Source organism: Lissotriton vulgaris, chromosome 5 (genome assembly GCF_964263255.1).
Source record: "Lissotriton vulgaris chromosome 5, aLisVul1.2, whole genome shotgun sequence".
In the NCBI taxonomy this organism is placed as follows: Eukaryota; Metazoa; Chordata; class Amphibia; order Caudata; family Salamandridae; genus Lissotriton; species Lissotriton vulgaris.
Genome location: NC_141693.1, coordinates 2,010,293,261 through 2,010,316,047, shown reverse-complemented (window position 1 = coordinate 2,010,316,047; position 22,787 = coordinate 2,010,293,261). Strand labels below are relative to the sequence as shown.

The following is a 22,787-nucleotide window of genomic DNA, read 5'->3' as shown; positions in this document are numbered from 1 at the left end:
CGAGGAATACTTTTACGCTGGAAGCAGCCAGGCAAAATTCCTTTCCGGAGTCCTCGCCCCTATGCCTGCCTAAGCTCACATTAAGCCAATAACTTTAGGACTGGCTCAGGGTATAATGTATTGGCAACTACAGGAGGCGGGGGAGAAAGGGCAGAGAGCAGAGGTCATTTCCGAACTCAATTTAGCTCTAAGTTATCTCAAGCCGATCATTCTGCAATTCGCATGGAATCGGGTTTTTCAATACAGGAATCGGGAGGCGGGAGACTAGCCATCAAATCGGTAGTCTCACGCCTGAATCGGGAGGGTTGGCATGTATGATCTTGTGAGCTTGGGGCAATTCCACAGGAGGTGTATTAGTGTCCTGGGGTTGCCACAGCCTGTCCAGCACTGACCATCACAAAGCGTATTCCATTTCTGGATGCGTGCCGAGGTGTAATGCCAATAAGAACTCATTTTATAGGCTGTTTCAGTGTGTCCTGTATTAGATGCCCTATGGTGGGCCCTATAGAATATGTCTCCCCAATCTTTGTCAGAGACTACGCCCACGTTTTGCCCCCCCCCAGCCAAGTTGACCCAGGGTCCTACGTGTAGAAGGCGCTTTCATCAGGTAGCGGTAGGTGTCTGAGGTAAGTTTCTTGTCCTCTGTATTCAGCCACTTTTCAAGAGGGTCATTGGTCTGCTTCCTTTAGGGTGCGTGTCTGGGCTGAGCAGCCAATGGGTGAGTTGGGTGTGGGTGAACCTGTCACTTTCCAATAAATAGTATTGTAATTTAAGTTGGTTAAAAGGGGTGGACTGTTGTGATCGAAGAGACAACCGACCCTCTTACAGACGCCCCCCAGCCACCGTTTGGCAGCGCCCGGTGATAACCTGTGAGGAAACTCCTAGTTGGCGAATAATGGGGCCATTGGAGAGGGGAATGACGCGAGCCCAGCAGGGCTCACCACCCAGTCCCATATTTTCAATGTAGGGCTAGTAACCAGGGATGAGCCCGCCACTGTTTGGTCCATAAAGACCCAATGCTTTTCCGTCATTGGGCGATTCCACTCAATCAAATATCTTAATTGTGCGGCTTAGTACTACTACAAGACATTAATGCCCGCGATACCCCCCTCCTGCTTTGTGCATTGTAGCAATTGTTTCTGTAGTCTGGGTTTCGTCCCTCCCCAGATGAAGCGATCTATGTCTCTTCGGAGCAGACACAGCTCCCGGGGTGGGGGAGTGGGAGGAAGCATCTGGAAGATGAAAAGGGCCCGGGGTAGCATGTTCGACTTCACCGCGGCTATCCTGCCTAGCCAAGATAGAGGAAGGTGCAGCCATCGGCCAGGTCTTTACGGACTAAGTCCAGAGTAGTTGGCTTGCGCGGTTTTAGGGAGGCTCCGGGCCAATACTATTCCCAGGTATGGTAGATCAGCTTCCACCCACTGAAAATCATCCCGTGTGCGTAGAGCTTGCTCCGTGTCTGGTTGGATGGTAAGATTTAAAATGTGTGATTTCTGCAGGTTAACCTAGAAGCCTGGAACAGACCCGAACGCATCCAGCTCTGAGATGATAGCAAGTTCAAGTTCAGTAATTTGTATAGCGCACTACTCACCCAGAGGGTCTCAAGGCGCTTGAGGAAGGGGGGGGGGGGGTGCGTTACTTATCGATTAACCAGGTTTTGAATTGCTTACTGAAGGAGAGGTGGTTCTGTGTAAGTCGGAGGTGAGTGGGGAGAGAGTTCCAGGTCTTGGCCGCTAAGTATGAAAAGGATCCTCCCCCCCCCCCCCCCCCCCCATGGTGGATCTTTGGATGTGTGGAATTGCGGCGAGGGCTTGATTGGACGAACGAAGATGGCGGGTGGGGGTGTAGAAGGACAGTCTTGTGTTGAGGCATTCGGGTCCTAGGTCGTAGATGGCCTTGTGTGCGTGGGTGAGGAGACGGAACGTTATTCTCTTGTTGACGGGGAGCCAGTGGAGATCCTTCAAGTGGGCGGAAATGTGAGCATGACGGGGAATGTCCAGTATGAGTCTGGCTGAGGCGTTTTGGATGTGTTGTAGTTTGGCTGTGGTCCCGGCGTACAGGGTATTTCCATAGTCCAGTCGGCTGGTGACCAGTGCGTGGGTGACTGTCTTTCTTGTTTCGGTCGGGATCCAGCGGAAGATTTTTTTGAGCATGCGTAGGATGTTGAAACATGATGATGTAACGGCGTTGACTTGTCTGGTCATTGAGAGGGAGGAGTCTAGGATGAAGCCTAGGTTACGTGCGTGATCGGTAGGTATGGGTGCTGTACCTAGGGCAGGTGGCCACCATGAGTCGTCCCAGGCAGAGGGGGAAGATCCTAAGATGAGGACTTCCTTTTTGTCCGAGTTGAGTTTAAGACGGCTGTTTTTCATCCATTCGGCAACTTCTTTCATTTCTTCGTGTAGACAGGTTTTGGCGGTATTTGGGTCTTTGGTGAGGGAAAGGATTAGCTGGGTGTCGTCAGCGTAGGAGATGATGTTTAGGTTGTGTTGTCGCGCGATGGATGCGAGGGGACTCATGTATACGTTGAAAAGGGTGGGGCTGAGTGAAGATCCTTGTGGTACACCACAAATGACTTCGGTGGCCTCTGATTTGAATGGGGGTAGGCGGACTCTCTGGGTTCTTCCAGCGAGGAATGAGATAATCCAACCCAAAGCTTTTCCTTGTATGCCGATGTATTCCGATGTTAAGACGTTGTAGGAGTGCGCTATGACATACTGTGTCGAAGGCGGCGGAGAGGTCAAGTAAGATGAGGGCAACTGTTTCTCCGTTGTCCAATAGTTTTCTGATGTCGTCTGTAGCTGCGATGAGGGCGGTTTCGGTGCTGTGTTTGGCTCGGAATCCGGACTGTGAAGGGTCGAGGGAGTTGTTGAATTCAAGGAAGGCAGCAAGTTGAATGTTGACAGCTTTCTCGATGACTTTGGCCTGGAAGGGGAGGAGTGAGATGGGGCGGTAGTTAAGTTCGGAGGGGTCCGCTGTGGGTTTCTTCAGAAGGGCGCTGAGTTCGGCGTGTTTCCAGCTTTCCGGGAAGGTGGTGGAATTGAAGGAACAGTTGATGACATCGCGGAGATGGGGTGCGATGATGGAGTCTGCTTTGTTGAAAATGTGGTGGGGACAAGGGTCAGTTGGCGATCCCGAGTGGATGGAGTTCATCAGGCGGATGGTGTCTTCAGTAGTGATTGGGTTCCAGTCGCAAAGGTTGTGAGAGCGTTTAGGTTCACAGTTGGGTGGGGTGGGTTGTTCTTCGGACAGGTTTACAAAGCTGTTATGAATGTCTGCTATTTTGTTGTGGAAGAAAGATGATAGGGAGTCGCATAGGTTCTGGGAAGGAGTGATGTCGTTGTTGCCGACGGTGGGGTTGGTAAATTCTTTGGCAATGTTGAAAAGTTCCTTGCTGTTGTGGGCATTGTTGTCGAGTCGATCCTTGAATGCTGATTTATTGGAGGAGCGGATCAATTGGTGGTGTTTGCGGATCGAGTCCTTGAAGGTGATTAGATTGTCAGTGGTTGGGTTTTTTCTCCAAGTTTTCTCGAGGGTACGGCATAACTTCTTGGATTTCTTAAGGTCATCGCTGAACCAAGGGGCCTTTTTGATGGTGTTTAAAGGGTGCTAATTTGTCAGCGCAGCGGGTAATCCATTGTGTGAGATTAGTGGCAGCTTGGTTTGGGTCCAATGGTATGGCGGGGGGTTTTGGTTAAGTGATGTGAAGAGTTGGTCAGTGGTGATTTTGTTCCAATTTCTTCGAGGAATAGGATGAGGCGGGATGTGGGTCGTGGTTTTTTGGAAGCTGAAATGGACGCAGCTGTGGTCCGTCCAATGGAGAGTTGTGGTGCGATCGAAAGAGATGTGTTTGCTGGAGGTGAAAATAGGATCGAGCGTGTGTCCGGCTAAGTGGGTGGGGGTGTCAACAAGTTGATTGAGTCCGAGGTTGGCCAGGTTGTCCAGAAGGGTGGTGGTATTGTTGTCATTTTTGATTTCCAGGTGGAAGTTGAGGTCTCCTAGTAGAATGTAATTCTCGGAGGTGAGGGCATGTGGGCTGATGAAGTCGGTGATGTCTGCGTTGAATTGGGTGCGGGATCCTGGTGGTCTGTAGATGAGGGTCTTGGGGTCGGTGTGGATCTGGAAGTGAAGGTGTTCGGCGGTAGCGAGGTTGTCGTCGGAACTGGTATTGATACGGATGGTGTTCTTATGAACGATGGCGATGCCTCCTCCTGTTTGATTGATGCGGTCCTTTCGGATGATCTTGTAGGCGTCCGGGATGGCTATGGCGATGTCGGGTGCTGATGAGGCGTTCATCCAGGTTTCTGTAAGGAAGGCGACGTCCGGAGATGTAGTGTCGAGTAGGTCCCAGAGTGAGGAGAGGGACCTGATGATGAAAAAAAATAGGTCCCAGAGTGAGGAGAGGGACCTGATGATGGAAAAAAATAATGTCGTCTGCGTAGAGGCTAATCAGATGTTGATCAGCTCCCAATTAAATGCCCACCCCGTTGGGGTCGTCTCTCAGTTTTTGAGCGAAGGGTTCCATATAGAGCGAAGAGGAAGCGGGCAGCCCTGCCTTGTGCCTCGCTCCACACGGAACCTGTTAGAGCTCACTTCAAACAGCTGCTCTGGGCGCGCTGTATATACAGCGCTGTGACCGTCCTGACTCCTTCAGAAGCGGTCGCTCCCCACGCTCCCTGGCCATCTGGTATCGTAGCGCTTTACCGCTATTGCTCACGCTTTTGCTCCCATTGCTTTTGTGCTCTGCTTTGATTGTTTAGTTTGCAGTGTTGCCTGATTGGTAGCGTGGCGCTGTTTTGCACAGCCCACATCGCGTGTATTGGAATCTGTGCATATTAGTCCCGTAGCGCTTACTGCAAGTTCGCATTGCTCCTCATTCAATCTGAGCCTGATTGTGCCTGTGCCTCTGCCCACATCATAGCGCTATCCCTGCTTGTGCCCCAATCTCTTCCTGGTTGCTTTCGTTTTGCGGCCATTTTTGTTATTGTGCCTCCCAGCCCGCCTCTCCACCCCGCTCCCGCCTCCCAGCTGACCCTCCCTCGCTCCGCCCCCCTCCACTATCCACTTATGTCAGATGCACTTGTGCGCAGCGTTCATGCGCTGCGGACGCGCCCTATGCACGCCGAAGGTGCGCCAAAGGTAAGCCCGTCTATGCCCGTCCGCGCCTGGACCGTGCCCAGCGCCAGACCCCCTGCCCCCGTAAAACCCACTCCACCCGCATAACGTATGACGCCGCTACCCTCTCAGCACTTAACCCCGGCCGACTCTCAAACTGCTACCAAGCCGCCCCAGAACACACCCATGGACCCTTCACCCCCCACTCCTGCAAGTTCGACTGCATCAGGTCCCACACCAAATCCACAAACTCCAAACTGAGCTCGGACACTAACCACCTAAAGTACATCCTGCTCAACACCCGCTCGGTCCACAGACACGCCACTGAACTTTGGAACCTACTCGACACCACATCACCGGACGTCGCCTTTCTCACAGAAACCTGGATGAACGCCTCATCAGCGCCCGACATCGCCATAGCCATCCCAGACGGCTACAAGATCATCCGAAAGGACCGCATCAACCAAACAGGAGGAGGCATCGCCATCGTCCATAAGAACACCATCCGCATCACGACCAGTTCTGACGATAACCTCGCAGCCGCCGAACACCTTCACTTCCAGATCCACACCGACCCCAAGACCACACTCAGAGGCATCCTCATCTACAGACCACCAGGACCCCTCACACAATTCAGCGAAGACATCACTGACTTCATCAGCCCACATGCCCTCCCCTCCGAGGACTACATTCTACTGGGAGACCTCAACTTCCACCTGGAAAAGAACGACAACAGCAACACCACCACCCTTCTGGACAACCTCGCCAATCTCTGACTCAAACAACTTGTTGACACCCCCACCGACTATGCCAGGCACACGCTCGACCCAATCTTCACCTCCAGCAAGCACATCTCCTTCAATCACACCACAGCTCTCCATTGGACATTGGATAGATCAGAGGCCACCGAAGTCATCTGCGGCGTACCACAAGGATCATCCCTCAGTCCCACCCTCTTCAACGTATACATGAGTCCACTCGCTTCCATCGCGCGCCAACACAACCTCAACATCATCTCCTACGCAGACGACACCCAGCTAATTCTCTCCCTCACCAAAGACCCAAACACCGCCAAAACCAACCTACACGAAGGGATGAAAGAAGTAGCCGAGTGGATGAAGAACAGCCGTTTAAACTGAACTCGGACAAAACTGAAGTCCTCATCTTAGGATCATCCCCCTCCGAGTGGGGCGACTCATGGTGGCCACCGGCCCTGGGAACCGCACCCATACCAACGGACCACGCACGTAACCTGGGCTTCATCCTGGACTCCTCCCTCACGATGACCAGACAAGTCAACGCCGTCTCATCATCATGCTTCAACATCCTAAGTATGCTCAAAAAAATCTTCAGTTGGATCCCCACCGAAACAAGAAAGACGGTCACCCATGCACTGGTCACAAGCCGACTGGACTACGGAAACACCCTTTACGCCGGAACCACAGCCAAACTACAGAAAACTCCAACGCATCCAAAATGCCTCAGCCAGACTCATCCTAGATATCCCCCGCCAAGCTCACATTTCCGGTCACCTGAAAGACCTCCACTGGCTCCCCGTCAACAAGAGAATAACGTTCCGTCTCCTCACCCACGCACACAAAGCCCTCTATGACCTAGGACCCAAATACCTCAACACGCGCCTGTCCTTTTACACCCCCACCCGCCAACTACGATCGTCCAAGCCCTTGCCGCAATTCCACACATCCCAAAATCCACCATGGGGGGAAGATCCTTCTCCTACTTAGCCTCCAAAACCTGGAATTCTCTCCCCACCCACCTCCGCCTTACACAGAACCACCTCTCCTTCAGAAAACAAAACTTGGATATTCGATAAATAAAATACCCCCATCCTATAAGCGCATTGAGACCCTCTGGGTGAGTAGTGCGCTATACAAATTTTGAACTTGAACTGTGTACCCAGTTCATAAAACGTTCACTCACCCCGAAGCACTCAAGAGTCACAAACAAATAGGACCAGTGCACTCTATCGAATGCTTTCTCAGCGTTAATATCCAGCAAATGGGCTTCTTCCTGGAAGCACTGGACTTTGTCGATGAGGGGATACACGCGCTTGGCGTTGTCCCCACACTGACACGAGTGGATAAACCTAGCCTGGTCTGGGGATTGGGGTGGTGCGCCTGGATGCTAGCAAACCGTGTTCCGGTGAGCGGATGTCCGTGTGGAGATGCAGAGGTACAATTGCAGATGTGTGGGTTCAGCCTGGGAGGGGAGTCCTTGTGAAGTAGTTTGAGGGGGGCAGGGAGTAGGGTGGTGTGAGCAGGAGTCCTCAACGGAGGTGATGTGTAAGTGAAACATCAGAGGGATTGTGGCTGGCGTAGATGATGGGGGTGGTGATGACTGGGTAGAAGGGACTAACCCACTGTGGGTCACTGATGCGTGTGAATGTTTGTGATGTGAGAGGGGAGTGGGATGTTGGGGGGGGGGGGGCTGTCATTGCTGGACGGGAGGGTTCTATGTGTGTATGAGCAAGGTGGACGAGGCGTGGATTCAGGTGAAAGGGAGTGGTCTGATGAGGGGCTGTGATCTGGCAGGATGGGGGGGGGCCTGAAGTGCCTGGTTAAGGAGGTTGCTGATTGTTTACGAGGAGTTGAGTGTAAGTAAATGATTGGCTAAAAAGGAGGGAGTGGGAGGAAAGGGGCTCCCAGTTTGAGCAGTGAATATTCTGTCTCACGTGACCCTGTCTGATCCACCACTGTCGCGTCACTCGTGTCCAAGGGTTTCCGCTGTTGTGGCTTTCATCGCTGCCAGGCTTTCAGTATGCACACAAGTGACGTTTCTATGTTTTCATCTTGCATAGGAGTGATATTCACAACACGTTGCGACCTTTATCGAGAGCAAATACCAGCCCTAAATCCATGTTTTAAGATTCTGTCAAAACACCGACCTGGTCCTTAAATAAACTTTATATACGATCATCTTTGTTTATTTTTGGCCTTTTACTCTGTTTACTTTAGCTAACAGCCAGGGATCGTTGGCCTCTTAAGTGCTGCGCCTATACCAACGGCCGACGGCACCACTACCTCAGGAGTGCTGCCGTCGGCCGTTGGACGTTCCAGCTGCACCTGCGCAATGGAACGTTCAGCACTGGAGCTGGACGTTCCAAAGCAGCTAAGGTGCTAAGGAAGCTGCGGAACACAGTTGACCGTGCTTTCCTCTTGTATTTTCTGCCTAAACTATGCACTCACAAGGAGCTCTGGGCTAAATTACCAGCTACTGCTGTCGGGGGGGACAAAGGGCTGCTGGCATTGGCTGGGCTGCTGCGGGCTGGTCAGATCGCAATAAATGCTACTTTACGGACACTGTGTGCTCCCAGCCCTCACAGCCAACAACGGGAACAAGCATTTACAATGCAATGGTTTCGCCTTTGGAAAAGTTAGAGTTATTGGCATTGCTCATGACATTTCTTTTTTTTTTTTAACTTATAAATAAATGGCATTGTTATTTACATTGCCAACAGCTCTCTCAGCCCTCACAGCCCACACAGCTCTCACAGCGCACATAGCCCACACAGCCCACACAACTCTCACAGCCCACACAACTCTCACAGCCCACACAACTCTCACAGCCCACACAGCTCTCACAGCCCACACAGCTCTCACAGCCCACACAGCTCTCACAGCCCACACAGCTCTCACAGCCCACACAGCTCTCACAGCCCACACAGCTCTCACAGCCCACACAGCTCTCACAGCCCACACAGCTCTCACAGCCCACACAGCTCTCACAGCCCACACAGCTCTCACAGCTCTCACAGCTCTCACAGCCCACACAGCTCTCACAGCCCACACAGCTCTCACAGCCCACACAGCTCTCACAGCCCACACAGCTCTCACAGCCCACACAGCTCTCACAGCCCACACAGCTCTCACAGCCCACACAGCTCTCACAGCCCACACAGCTCTCACAGCCCACACAGCTCTCACAGCCCACACAGCTCTCACAGCCCACACAGCTCTCACAGCCCACACAGCTCTCACAGCCCACACAGCTCTCACAGCCCACACAGCTGTCACAGCCCTCACAGCTGTCACAGCCCTCACAGCTGTCACAGCCCTCACAGCTGTCACAGCCCTTCGACACTCAGGGCTATATTACATGGACACACTTTGCCAGGTCTTACCTAGTGAAAAGTGTCCTTGAATAAGAATCAAGATTCCGCCTTTTAATTGTAGCTCTATATGTACATATTGTATTTCAATTTATTGCTCTCAATATCTTCCTGTATCTTTTTACTCGGCTGAGAGGATGTCATTATCAAACCTATGTAGAGACACAATGACTACAGCATTAGGAGTAACCTAAAAATCAAAAGAAAAGTTTGATTCGCTTTCTAAAAGTCAGTGTGTGAAACACAACAGGCCTGAAAGCACTCGTCTGTGAGGTCACTACCTCTTCCAGGCTCATCACAGGTGAGTAATGTTCAACACTGCCAACACTGCGAATGGAAGAAAATAGAAAACCCCTTCCACTCCTAAATCAAAGAACACATTCCTGAATTTCCGATTAAGGAAATTTCACCCGAAAATCAAGACAAGAGCTACACTGCTAAGGAGTACCCGCCTTTTAACTACAGTAAAATGAGCCTGAAATGTTGAGCTCTCAGGGCCATTATATTAAATGTGGCCTTACCAGGCACCTGTCAAAGATGATGAATGGATCAGTGTATTTTTGGAACCCGTCAAAGTTAGATTAATAAGAGAAAGAGTGCAGAGTGTTTGATTACCCATGCTGGCTGAGACACCACTTACATGTAAAATACAGCAGCAGTGGTTCCACACAGGCAGTGGTTCCAGGCAGCTTTGTGTCGGTCAGAATCTAAGAACGAAGCAAGATCGTTCTTAGGAGAGTCCAAGTCCACAAGGGAGGTGGCCAAGCTTGTTCAGCAAACAGCTGAACAAGCTAAACTGCAAGGGGCAGACGGATTGGGTGGTTAAAGGAGGGGAAAACATAATCAACACTTCACTTTTCTGAACAAACATGGATATCAGATACAGTAATTTACACCGGGCAGACAGTTTGGCCACAATGAGGCAAAGTGCAAAGCACACTGGGATAGGAGGTAGACACACACAAACTTCATTGTTTCAACAGAAACAAATAGCTATATAAACAACGCCTTATTCACGTCAAAGAGTTGAAAAAGCTGCAATATTTCATAATAACTAGGACAGCCACAAACACCAATAATGGGACAGTAAAAAGAGCATTAGTGGAGCGAAATGTTGCTGGAGCAGGCAGGCATGATTTGGTTGAAGGAATACACTGAGAAAGACAAGCAATCAATAACACTCAAACAAATAATGCTTACAATAGGAAAGAGAACACAGTAAAGACACTGAGGCATTGTCTACAATGACAACCGAACAGGGATCATTCATGATGGGAAATTTACAACGAGGAAAACAAGTGAAATACAATTACACTAAAATATTCTGAATTAGGACAAGGAAACGCATACAACGGAGTAGGGAGACACAACACTGGACATAGACACACACAAGATTTGTCAATAAAGCATCACTGGGGCAATAATATACTAATAAAGTGACAAGAGACCTAACATTGGACACTGACACTTTTTAGAGTTGCCAGTACAGCAACAGAGGGGCAATGATATACTGATACCAGGATCAGGGGTACACTAACATGGAGACTAGGATAACAGGCATGCAGTTAACATTGGGACCGGACACAGGGATACACTTACACGTGATCAGGGAACAAATGGACAATGGCACATATAAGAGGGGATATGCCTACACTGGGAGAAGAAGCACATGGATTTATGTACAGGCAATACACAGACACACAGAAAGCAAAAGGTCCCGGGGTACACCCATCATAGAACAGGAGGCACATACTTTGCGTCAGAGAATGAGCAAGGACCTGACAAATCATTGAGAACACAACAGATAATACTGAATAGAAGTGTAGGATTTTGATTTGAGGCAAAAACACTAGAGCAACAAGACAATGGAGCAGAGAACACCAATACTTCAACTAGGGGACATGATATCCCTTTCCAAGCAAGACATGCATCAACTGTGGGCCAGGGAAAACACCACAACAGAATGGAAAAGAACCAACTCTATCACACGCAATGCACTAATAATGAAATAGGGACGGGACAGAAGGAAGCAGACATCCAAACAGTGCTCAACACTCGAGTGGCTGTTGGTAGGAGGATGCAAGACCAAACTGGCCTCCCCTTCCCCACCTCCCCTAACGGACCTGTGCTGGGGCGTTGGGAGCAGAACTACTCGTGGGAGCCTGCAGCCACGAGCCTTGGGGATTAGGAGATAGAGATGGTGCGGGTGCTCGAGGTGTCGGGATCTGGGGGTTCTGGTAAATTGGGGTTGAAAGTCCTCGAGGTTGCGTCCCTTGTGCACACTAGTGTCTCTCCCATGTTCGTGAGTCCAGCCCCGGGCTCTGGGTCATTGTCCGCTCCCCCCGGTCTGACTCGTGCTTCACACATCCCAGGACCCAAGAAAACTCCACACACATGCAGAGCAGAGATCTCACCTGGGCGGCATGGCGGAGGGAGGGCTGCGACCACGGCAGGTACGGAATGAGTGTGCCAGCCTGGGGCACCCTGGGCACAGCCGGAGCTCTGGGACCCGCCGAGGAGCCGACAATCCAGGAGAGGAAAGTGCTGAAGAGCCAGCGAAGTGCAACTGAGAGCAGCAACTGGAACCCGGCGGAATGCATCCCAGGGCAGTGAGCCGGCGGGTCCTAGCGCCAGACGGGTACCAGGCTAGACACGGAAGCGGGAGGGGGGGGCGGGAAAGACACGGAAGCGGGAGGGATTAAACAGCCTTGCGTGAGGGGGCTCCTTTACGGCTCTGCATTCCTCACACAGGACAAAAAGCCTTGCTGACGGGCACTCGGCAGATTTCCTAAACTATTTCCAAAGGCCAACGCGGGAGAAGCCAAGAGTTCTCTCCTTTGGCTGCTAATACAGGCCACCCTTCTTCTCGCATCCGCGGCGGCTTCCCCAGCAGTTCCGGTCTCCCTCTCCACACGGGAGACCGGCAACGAACCACCAGCAGGCTTCCCCCGGGCAGGGGGAAGCGGAAATGGCCGCCTCGAGGCCCCGCCCACGTCGCACCACTGCGTGCCTGGCTTCCTGCGCTGAGGGCCGCCAATGGCAGCGCGGCCCTTGGCAGGGAGGCGGGCGCAGCTCCTCTTGCTCGATCTCCGGGCCAGCGGCGGTGAAATCAACACGGAGCAATGCCGGGTGGGCACCGGCCTCCAATAATTAAATAAAAACGGGGTGGCACCCGTAAATAAAAATATAACAAGCGGGAGGGGGCGGGAAAGGGGGAGGAGAGACGCTGACGACGGAAGGCGGGTGCCGGCAATGCCGGACCAGACACGGGGGCGTTCCCGGCGTCGCGTGACGTCGGCAAAAGCCAAAGAATCTCGGGAACGCCCCCGTGTCTGGTCCGGCATTGACGGACGCCTCTCTGTTCCAATGGCTAGCCTCCATTTATGGAGCTAGCCAATGAAGCAGAGAGGCGTGTTCAAGTCACCCATACTAGAAACTACAGATTTCTCTGGAGGCGGAGCTTACAGCTCCGTCCCCCAGCGAAACCTAAAAAGCGGGCGAGGAGCTCACTTACTTTTTTTTTTTTTTATTTCTTTATTGAACAGATATACGATCTACTCTTACATATACAAGAGTCAATAAAAAGTGAGTTGGTAGATGTCCAAAACATTATACATATAATAAACAATCGTTCAGAGGGATCATCAACAGTTGACGTGATGCATTTCGATTTTTGGTTTTAAGACAAATCAAAGTAATGAAAATGCAATGGAAGGAGTCCAATAACTAAAAGGAATGTGTAACAAAACAAGAAAAAAAATTAAGAAATGGAGTGAAGATAAAGTATACATCAGTGTGTGCGAGAGAGAGGAAGTGATTCAATCGGCACAACAAACAATATCCGAGTAACATTTTCGTTGTTACAGGACAAATAGCATCACATTATGAATCGGAACATAACAGCAATTAGGGACCAGCGTGTAACTTCAGGTACAATCGTGGTGTCTGCATTCTTTAAGCTCCACAAATCAATGTAAAGATGCGTGTGGCACAGGCAGTAGCAAAGGTGTTCACATTTACTCCATGCACAAACGCCTACCCCACTCCCCCGGTACTATGGAATTAATGGACTGTGCCTGCGAGTCCTGGGTAAGTTTCGCGATATACGTGCAATACGGCCCCCAAATGTCAATTGGCCGGGAGGCAACCGGGACCAGTGTGGAGTATTCTTCACTGTTGACATTGCAGTAGGCCATGCTACGAAGCCAGGCTTGAGAGATTGGTGTGCGCCTAGAGCTCCAAAGCATTGCAATCTCTCTCTTAGCTAATAAGAAGCCAATGGCCGCCAATTTGTGGGTGACTTGCCTCTTTTTACTCAGGGAAGCTGGCAGACCAGCCCTGACAGAAATATCTCTGGCAAGGAAAACAACAAGGCAGTGCTTTATTTGAAACTGTGGTTTCCAGTGCTCAGCACAGGTACTTAATTGTCAGCACCTATAACGGTCTGCCACACAGTGGGGCTGTTTATCTGATTTAGAGATTAGCCAAATTGATTTGTAAATTCAATATGCATTAGAAATGACTAATACACACCACCCAAGCCTTTCAAACAGCTTTGGGGGCCTGGAACAGTCAGAATTCTCACATTTGTCGGAATGTGATGGGCAGTAGGAGTGTTTGTACTGTCGTTGGCAGCGCTGGCGGGGGCAATCCAAGGGGTGAGCTGAAGGGGCCCCTGACAAGGTAAGGCGTCTCCCACATCCACATGGGCTGCAGTTTACCAGACGTGTCATTTTATGACTGAGGGCTGTCCTGCCGAGTGCCACGCATCACGAGTGACACTAACACATTTCCATGCGGAGTCCCACATCACATCATTGAAATTTATTTTGACACATTTGTAGCTCCTCTGAATTTCTTGAGGCTTTCACAGCGCGCCGGTGTGATTCTCAGGGTCACCTGTTAGCCTGCACGTACTGGCTTCACTGTCAGAGCGCACCAGGGTGAGTAAAGGAGCGGTTGTCATAGATATACTGACACCTTGTCATGACGCATTTGGTAGTGGTTGGGATTTTGGCACAGTTTCTCCCTCTTCACTTAATTTTACCTCACACTGGCTCTAGAAAGTCATAACTCAGTGCGTCCGCCTTCCACCCTTCCTACCGCCACTGAGATCATCTGCGGTGTACCCCAGGGCTCTTCCCTAAGCCCAACGCTGTTCCACATCTACATGGCACCCCTCGGCCACGTCGCCAGTTAGCACAACCTCCACGTCATCTCCTACGCCGGTGACACCTAGCTGATGCTCTCCCTCACCAAAACCACGGCCAAAACCAACCTCCACGAAGGAATGAAGGCCGTCGCCGAATGGATGAAGAACAGCCGACTGAAGCTGAACTCGGAAAAGACGTAGGTCCTCCTAGGCTCCACCCCTTCAGCCTGGGACGACTCCTGGTGGCCAACATCACTGGGAACAGCCCCAACACCCACCGACCATGCACGCAACCTGGGGGACATCCTCGACTCCACCCTCTCCATGTCTAAATAAGTCAACGATGTCTCCTCTTCCTGCTTCAACACCCTCCGAATGATCAGCAGGATCTTCAAGTGGATCCCCACTGAAACGAGAAAAACAGTCACCCAGGCCCTTGTCTTCAGCAGGCTGGACTACGGAAACGCCCTCTACGCAGGAACGTCAACCAAGTTCCTGAGCCTGCTGCAATGCATCCAGAATGCCTTGGCGCAACTGATCCTCTACATCCCTTGCCACACCACACCCCACCTGAGAGACCTACACTGGCTCCCCGTCAACAAGAGGATCATCTTCAAGCTACTCTTCCGCGCACACTAGGCCCTCCACAACGCCGGCCCAGAGCGTACCTCAACAGACGACTCCGCTTCTACACCCCCACCCACAAGCCCCGCTCCGCCAGCCTCGCCCCGCCACAGTCCCCCTCATCCGAACAACGACCGCCGGCGGCAGATCCTTCTCCCACCTCGCTGCCAAGACATGGAACACCCTCCCCACCCACCTACGGCAGACCCAAGACCTTCTGACCTTCTGAAGACTTCTCAAGACCTGGCTCTTCGGACAGTAGCAGCTTCCCCCCCCGACCCTCCCCTCCTTGCGCCTTGAGACCCTCACGGGTATGTAGCGCGCTTAACAAATGTCCTGATTGATTGATCTCCGACTCCTTTGGTCTTTGTGCACATGAGCAGCCTGTGCTCTGCCCCTTGGCTGCTGCTACAACCTAGCATCCTTCACCAAGCTCCCTTCAGCAGTCACAAAAGTCTAACACTTGGAGAGGACACTTCTCGTGCACACTCCATATGTAGACCGGGTTTTTATTATAGATGGAGCAACATTCCATTCAGTGAAACACAAGAATGGTTTTGTACAGTGCATACCAGGAACTCGCATATTTGAAGGCGTGCAAATATGCGATCATGAAGTAAAAAGAGGAACCGTGAAATAAACAGCGGCGGCAGGCTCAAGTAAGCGCAATTGGGTGTGGGGTAGGGAAGGGAAGGGGAGAGGCAGGGTGGGGGGGGGAAGCAAACACAGACTGGGTATAATTAAATAAATATTATCTTTTCCGTCTTCCGTTGGCTCTCCCCCCCCCCCCCCCCCCATGTCGCGCCATGCCCCGCCCCACAGCGCTTACCTGAGCCGACCAGCGCTGGAAATAAAGTATTTGTTTCAGATCATACTGTTTGGTGAAGTTGGGAAGCTGGGATTTCACATTGTGCAATGTAGCCACAGCTTTTCCAGATGTTGCGTAATGCTCAAGGAGGTAATTTATGCGGGTTGTCTGTTTTTAAAAGAATTATAGTTTGTTCAACTTGTGTGAACGTGTCACTTGGCATGTCACACTTTTGGCATTGGAATGTCACTCAAACACACTGATACCTTGGAAATGTCACACATGATTAGTCTGAAATATGCAGCGTTAAGAGTGAGAGCAGCCCCATTTTAGCTTGTTGGAAAGCTGTTATTTATTATGCAGCTGAGGAGAACTCTGGCGTTATCGCACTTCACTGCGGGTAATTTCAGGGCTCTATAATGTGTGACTAATACATTTTAGTGTGGTAATGCGGACAGCAGCACTAAAATGTATTCGTCTAACCCCTGATGAGTAATACTTGGCAGAGCTAGGCTTTTAGGGACCCTTCTAAGCCATTAAATATAAGAAAAGGGTTTAATTCTTGACCATTGTCTATTGATGTGGACACGGGTGCCTTATTTCTCTCTCAATAAAGTGTCACTCAAAGTGTCACAAAAGGCCCTGACATGTCCAGCATAAACACACTCCGCATATGGGAATGTCACACACATGCAAACTAAAAACTTGGCAGCTATGCAGTGCGTGCTTTTCTGTGTTGGAAGAAATTAAATAAAAGCAGCATTGTAAAGACATTCCCATGGCTCATCCCTCAGCCCAACCCTGTTCAACGTCTACATGGCCCCCCTCGCACAAGTGGCCCGCCAGCACGACCTGAACTTCTCCTATGCACACGACACCCTGCTCATCCTCTCCCTCACCAAGGACCCACGCACCGCCAAAACCAATCTCCACAAGGTTATGAATGCCGTCGCCGAGTGGATGAGGAGCAGCCGCCTGAAACTGAACTCGAACAAGACGGAGGTCCTCATCCTAGGTCCGACCCCCTCTGTGTGGGACGACTCATGGGGGCCGACCACACTAGGAGCAGCACCGACACCCACAGAGCACGCACGCAACCTAGGGTTCATCCTCGACTCCTCCCTCTCCATGTCAAAACTCGTCAATGCCATCTCCTCCTCCTACTATAACACCCTCTGCATGCTTTGCAGGATATACAAGTGGATTCCAATCGAAACAAGAAACAGTGACCCAAGCCCTCGTCGGCAGCAGACTGGACTACGGCAACGCACTCTACGCAGGAATCCTGGCCAAACACCGGTGACGACTAGAACTCTTCCAGAATGCCTCAGCCCGACTGATCCTCAACATCCCTTTTCGCAGCCATATCACCCCCCCCCCCCCCCCCCACATTAGAAACCTGCACTGGCTCCCCGTCAACAAGAGGATCACCTTCAAGCTCCCCACCCATGCACACAAAGCACTCCACAACACAGTCAGCCTACCTGAACAGCAGATTCGGCTTCCACAGCCCCGCCCGCCAGCTCCGCCCCGCCAGCCTCGCCCTCGCCGCCGACCCCCGCATCCAACGAACTACCTTTTGTGGCAGATCCTTCTTCTACCTCGCCGCCAATACCTGGAACACCCTCCCTACCCACCTGCGGCAAACCCAAGACCTGCTCACCTTCAAAAGACTCCTCAAGACCTGGCTCTTCGAGTAGTAGCAGCACTCCAAGCCAACTCCCCCCCCACCCCCCCCCCTTCAGCACCTTGAGACCCTCATGGGTAAGTAGTGCGCTTTACAAGTATCCTTATTGAATGATTTCACGTATCTGCTTTCAGGTAATAGATATTGTACAAAGAACACTTCCTAGCTGTCCACACAATGTGGAAAATCAGAGAACCTCAACATTTGCTGCTGAAATACAGAGGAGTCTTTCGAAGTGTTTGCAAGGGCTGGTGGGATTGCTTTCACTTCAGGCACCTGTCAAGATGGCCGGAGCAGGTCTGGTAAAAAAATGTAATGCATGGACCTGTCTCCCTTCTATAGGCACCTTTGAAACGGTGTCCTGGTTGCATGGCAGTCCTCCACAGGACACATTTCTCAGAAGGCATTCCCTAAATAGGCAGACACCCTACGCATCACTGCCGGTGAACCCGTGGTAGATGCGACGCCGGTCAAAGGTTTCTGGTGCTGGAGCCAGCTGAGGTTCTGCTGTTGGAAACTTGGTGACCCTTTGCTAGATGGGACGCCGGTTGAAGGTTTCTGGTGCTGGAGCCAGCTGAGGTTCTGCTGTTGGAAACTTGGTGACCCCGTGGTAGATGGGACCCCGGTTGAAGGTTTCTGGTGTGGAGCCAGCTGAGGTTTTGCTGTTGGAAAATTGGCACTTATTGAACCCATGGTAGATGTGATGCTGCTCTAAGGTATATGGTGGCGAAGCCAGCTGAGGTTCTACTGTTTTAACGTTGACCCCGTGCTAGATGGGACGAGGTTGAATGTTTCTGGTGGTCGCGGCACCTGAGATTTCACTGTTAGAAACTTGGTGACCCCGTGGTAGATGGCTCGAGGTTAAAGGTGTATGGCGGTCGAGGCATCCGAGGTTTTGTTAGAAACCTAATGTGGTAGAAGGGATACCGATCAAAGGTTTTTGGTGTGGAGCCAGTTGAGGTTTGACTGTTTGAATCTTGGTGACCCTGTGCTAGATGTGACGCTGATTGGAGGGTCCCGGTGGTGGAGCCAGCTGAGGTATTGCTGTTATAAACTTGGTGACCCTGTTGTAGACGGGACACTGGGCAAATATTACTTGTGGTGGAGCCAGCTGAGGTTCTTCTGTTAGAAACTTGGTGAACTTAAGAATTTTAGCAATTTCAATGCCACTCAATATTTCCAGCTTTTTGCTGCACGAAATGTTACAGGTGATCGTATTGTACCCATTCCTATTTTTAATGTTTCCTCCGAATTTTGTGTGCAAGGAATAGGCCGTGTACGGGTTGGGGACAGTATCTGCAATTATACCTTTCGTATGAAGAAACGCATTAGCCCTGCATTAGTTACACCAATGTGTATTTCGTTTGTGGAGAAAATGCATATACTTGGTTACCACGCAACTGGGCCGGGCACTGTTATTTGTCCTTCCTATACCCCCCTGTATACCTAGCTCCATCTGATTATCACAAGACGCATCAGCTACACCCTATACGCACAGCACCCACTGCGGTGCCTATTAGACAACATAGGCAGCTTATCAAGACCGAAATTGATCAGACCGACACCTACTTACAACAATTCACAGACTTTAGCAAAGGTTTAGTGCCGTTCTGGGGACCCATATTCAATAGCAGAGAAATGAGGAGGTTGTCCAGGATAGTGGAAAATGTTATCAACATAACAACTGACATCTTAGCCAACTTAACTGTTGAGCTTCAGGCGACGAGGCTCGTTGCGCTCCAAAACCGTATGGTTTTAGACGTCATCTTAGCTGATCGAGGTGGAGCATGCCGCGTGATTGGCAGCTCTTGCTGCGTGTATATTCCAGGATCCGCCCCCTCTGTCCATCTGGCTATTCAAAAATTGCACCGCATTGCCTCTGAAATGCATGCTGATAATGGGTCCTGGTCACTGTCAGGGTGGTTCTAGGGGCTCCTGTCCACCTGGGGATGGAAGCTATTGTTGATTCTGGGCGGAGCAGCTGGTATCATCTTTACATGTTGCATTCTGATACAATGTGGCCCGGCTTGTTGCTCCTATTGTGCCTCACGCATCACTACACTATGCGTACCTGCCCCAGTCCCCTCTAAAACTCAGATGCTGCAAAAGGAGATCCATGAAAATGATGGCCATTAACGACGACATTTTTGCAGATTGACATGTCTGACCTCTGTATTTAGCTACACCACGCTAAAAGGAGGGTTTGAGGAACCGGCATCGATTTTCGATTATACAGTACTCATAATCGATATTTCAAAATTAGCATGATGTATCTAAATGCTTTAGCCTATGCACGCAAACATTAGCATAAATCCGTCTGTCACGTTTTAGAATTCCAGCTTGCACCACTCTCTGTATTTTACACTTTCTTGACTTGACCGGCGCCATTTTGTGGCCTCGCTCGAAGCCTTACATTAATAGACCCCATTCATTCTTTTTCTCTAAAATCTTTCTCCTGAGAAATAACCCAATTGTTGCAGAATTGCTGTGTCAGCTCGTTAGGCCTGTCAAGGTTGTAGGTAGCAAGAGAAGGCCCGATAACCACATTCCAGGAGGGGTGCGGGCGGACTGTCTCAAAGCTGGCAGAAGGGAGTCACCCGTTCGACCTTGCTAATCTGGGATGAGCTAAACCAAGAGGGCTTTGTGTGCCATATATGGCCTTTCCTTTCTGTACCAACCTGCACCTGCTTGTATTTTTCCATGTTGGGCCATGATTTTGCAATGCAACTGTATATATGTGATGTCCTAACAGTGTGCCAGCAGTCTTCTTGGCGGACCTCGTGGGGTTAGGTCGCAAGGAGCTCCTCTGGCAGAGTTTGTTCCAATAAATGCTTGGACCGTCTACACTGCCAACTGACTGATTATTGGTAATGGGAATGGGATTGGTTGTGAATATAACTATAATTGGGAGGTGGTAAATAATTTTCTGTACTTCAAGCTGAGGTTCGGCTGTTGGAAACTTGGTGACCCTGCGGTAGGCGTGGCGTGGTCGAAGGGTTCTGGTGGTGGAGCCAGCTGAGGTTCGGCAGTTGGAAACTTGGTGACCCTGCGGTAGGCGTGGCACTGGTCGAAGGGTCCTGGTGGTGGAGCCAGCTGAGGTTCGGCAGTTGGAAACTTGGTGACCCTGCGGTAGGCGTGGCACTGGTCGAAGGGTCCTGGTGGTGGAGCCAGCTGAGGTTCGGCAGTTGGAAACTTGCTGACCCTGCGGTAGGCGGATGCGCTGGTCGAAGGGTCCTGGTGGTGGAGCCAGCTGAGGTTCGGCAGTTGGAAACTTGGTGACCCTGCGTTAGGCGTGGCACTGGTAGAAGGGTTCTGGTGGTGGAGCCCTCTGAGGTGCGGCTGTTGGAAACTTTGGACCTTCATGGATGGGTCGAGGTAGCAGGTGTCTGGTGTTCAAGCCAGCTCATGTTTTACTGTTTGGAACTCATGGTTGTACTGCCTCTAAATGAGGTGGGAGCGCAGCGGGTGTGGCAGGGTAGGAGGGGAGGATTTGACGGAGAACCACCAATATTCTAAATGATGGATCTAGATTCCAGTCTCACCTTTCTCGCTTGGTCAAACTGTGTGATTCTGAGCAGTAGAATCTCCCAGTCATTTAGGTGAGGGTTAAGATGAGCGCAAATTGCATTTACATCGCTTTTAGCCCCAAATGAAAGGAGAAACTGAGCGGGAAATGCACGCACTCCAGGGTTAGCGCTGTGGGAATCGCAAGTGGAAAACTGACGTCAATACAGTTTGCACATGCGACTTTCCATCTAAGCTTGCAGTGCTGCAAGTCGTGGGCAAATATCAAAGGCAGTATTTTTAAACCCTTCACAGCGCTATGATACTGCCATATAAGAATGTAATCCCTTCACAGCGCTATGGTACTGTCATTGAGAAATGAATGCTTTACAGCGCTATGCTACTGCCCTATAGGAGTGTATATATACACTTTGCATTGCTATACATTGCAATTACTTGAAGGAATCTACAAGGGCCTGTTGTGAGCTGGCTCCCTGTTTGCAACTATCATTTTAGAATGTATACGTTTCACAGTGCTATGTTATTGGCGCGTGGCAGTCGATACACTAAACACAGTAACACCTCTGTTTCCTTTCCAGATAGTCGACACTCACCCACCTCTGAAGGCCAGAAGCTTCCAGCGCACACAAGTAAGTGCCTCTCTCAGGACCGATTGAAACACTTGACGCCTTTGAAACCCTCACAGAGCCGGTGGGCTCAAGCCCTGCCTTCATCCACTGTGGGGAGAGAATTAGTGGGATGTCGCAACTGTCGCGTTAAATGTGTAGTAGATCGGTTCACACATTTTACCACAACTACGAACTGTAGTTATGATTCCCATGCCTGGTGACGCAGTCATGGCATCAAGAAAAAGCACTTCGATGCCCCGCCAGGGGTAGTAAGCACTATATAAATGCAATCACAATACAATACTATTCACCACTGTTTGAAATGCTGCAGTAGAATGTATCGCCTGACCTGGTTCTGCCCCGGTCCTGCAGCCTTGGGGAGCCCCCTACGGGGGTGATGTGGTATTAGGAGAGGGGGAGGCTGGATTCCGCGTCCACACCTCACTGGCTGTCTCCTTGTCCCCCGCAGGATGTCTCAGCACAAGGGCACCGTGATCCTGGCCTACAGCGGCGGTCTGGACACTTCCTGTATCCTGGTCTGGCTGAAGGAGCTGGGATATGACGTCATTGCCTTCTTGGTGAGTGCATGGGTGGGGGCGAGAAGGGGGTGAGCTGCGGCCACCAGGGTGCGACGGGGCAGGATATGTGATTCTTGTTTGTGGGAGAAGGGCAGTTGTTGAGACCCGCTATCCCATTTCGATGGGGGAGGGGGGTGACTGGCCTCCGGGGGGGTCAGGGTGCTGGTTACAGCCTGGGGAGGGGGTGGTCCCTTTGGGGTGAAGAAATCAGTTCAGTGAGGTACACAGCATAGGAGGTCGATTGAAAATAGTATTTAATAGCCACTAACAGGCTCGAATTGGGACCAAACAATAGGCCCGTGCTCCCCCCAAAATAGACTGCTCCGAAAATTAAATCTTTTCTTTCAGTGCCAATATTTTAAGGATGTTACCGAGATACCCACTGGCGAACACCTATTACCTGGATTCTGCCTTTCTACCTCATTTCCGATTTATGTGACAATCAGAATGGGATGGGTCACGTCTGGAACTAGAACCTGTACTGACAATATAGGGAAAGATCAGTTTTGAAATTGGTTTACTCTTGAACATCCTGGAGGGTTTATTCGAAATGGCAGAGGG

At 50.9% G+C, this 22,787-nt stretch overlaps 1 protein-coding gene across 2 annotated transcripts in view; it reads left to right on the top strand.

Moving 5' to 3' along the window:
* The window catches only part of ASS1 (argininosuccinate synthase 1), a 286,380-nt gene that overhangs the window by 30,510 nt on the left and 233,083 nt on the right, over positions 1–22,787 (top strand). For both annotated transcript variants that reach the window (XM_086924816.1, XM_086924817.1), the window contains exons 2-3: positions 21,619–21,669; positions 22,118–22,226. In XM_086924816.1, coding sequence (XP_086780942.1) covers positions 22,119–22,226 — 108 coding nt within the window. In that variant the 5' untranslated portion in view covers positions 21,619–21,669; position 22,118. The remainder of the gene's footprint in view (positions 1–21,618; positions 21,670–22,117; positions 22,227–22,787) is intronic.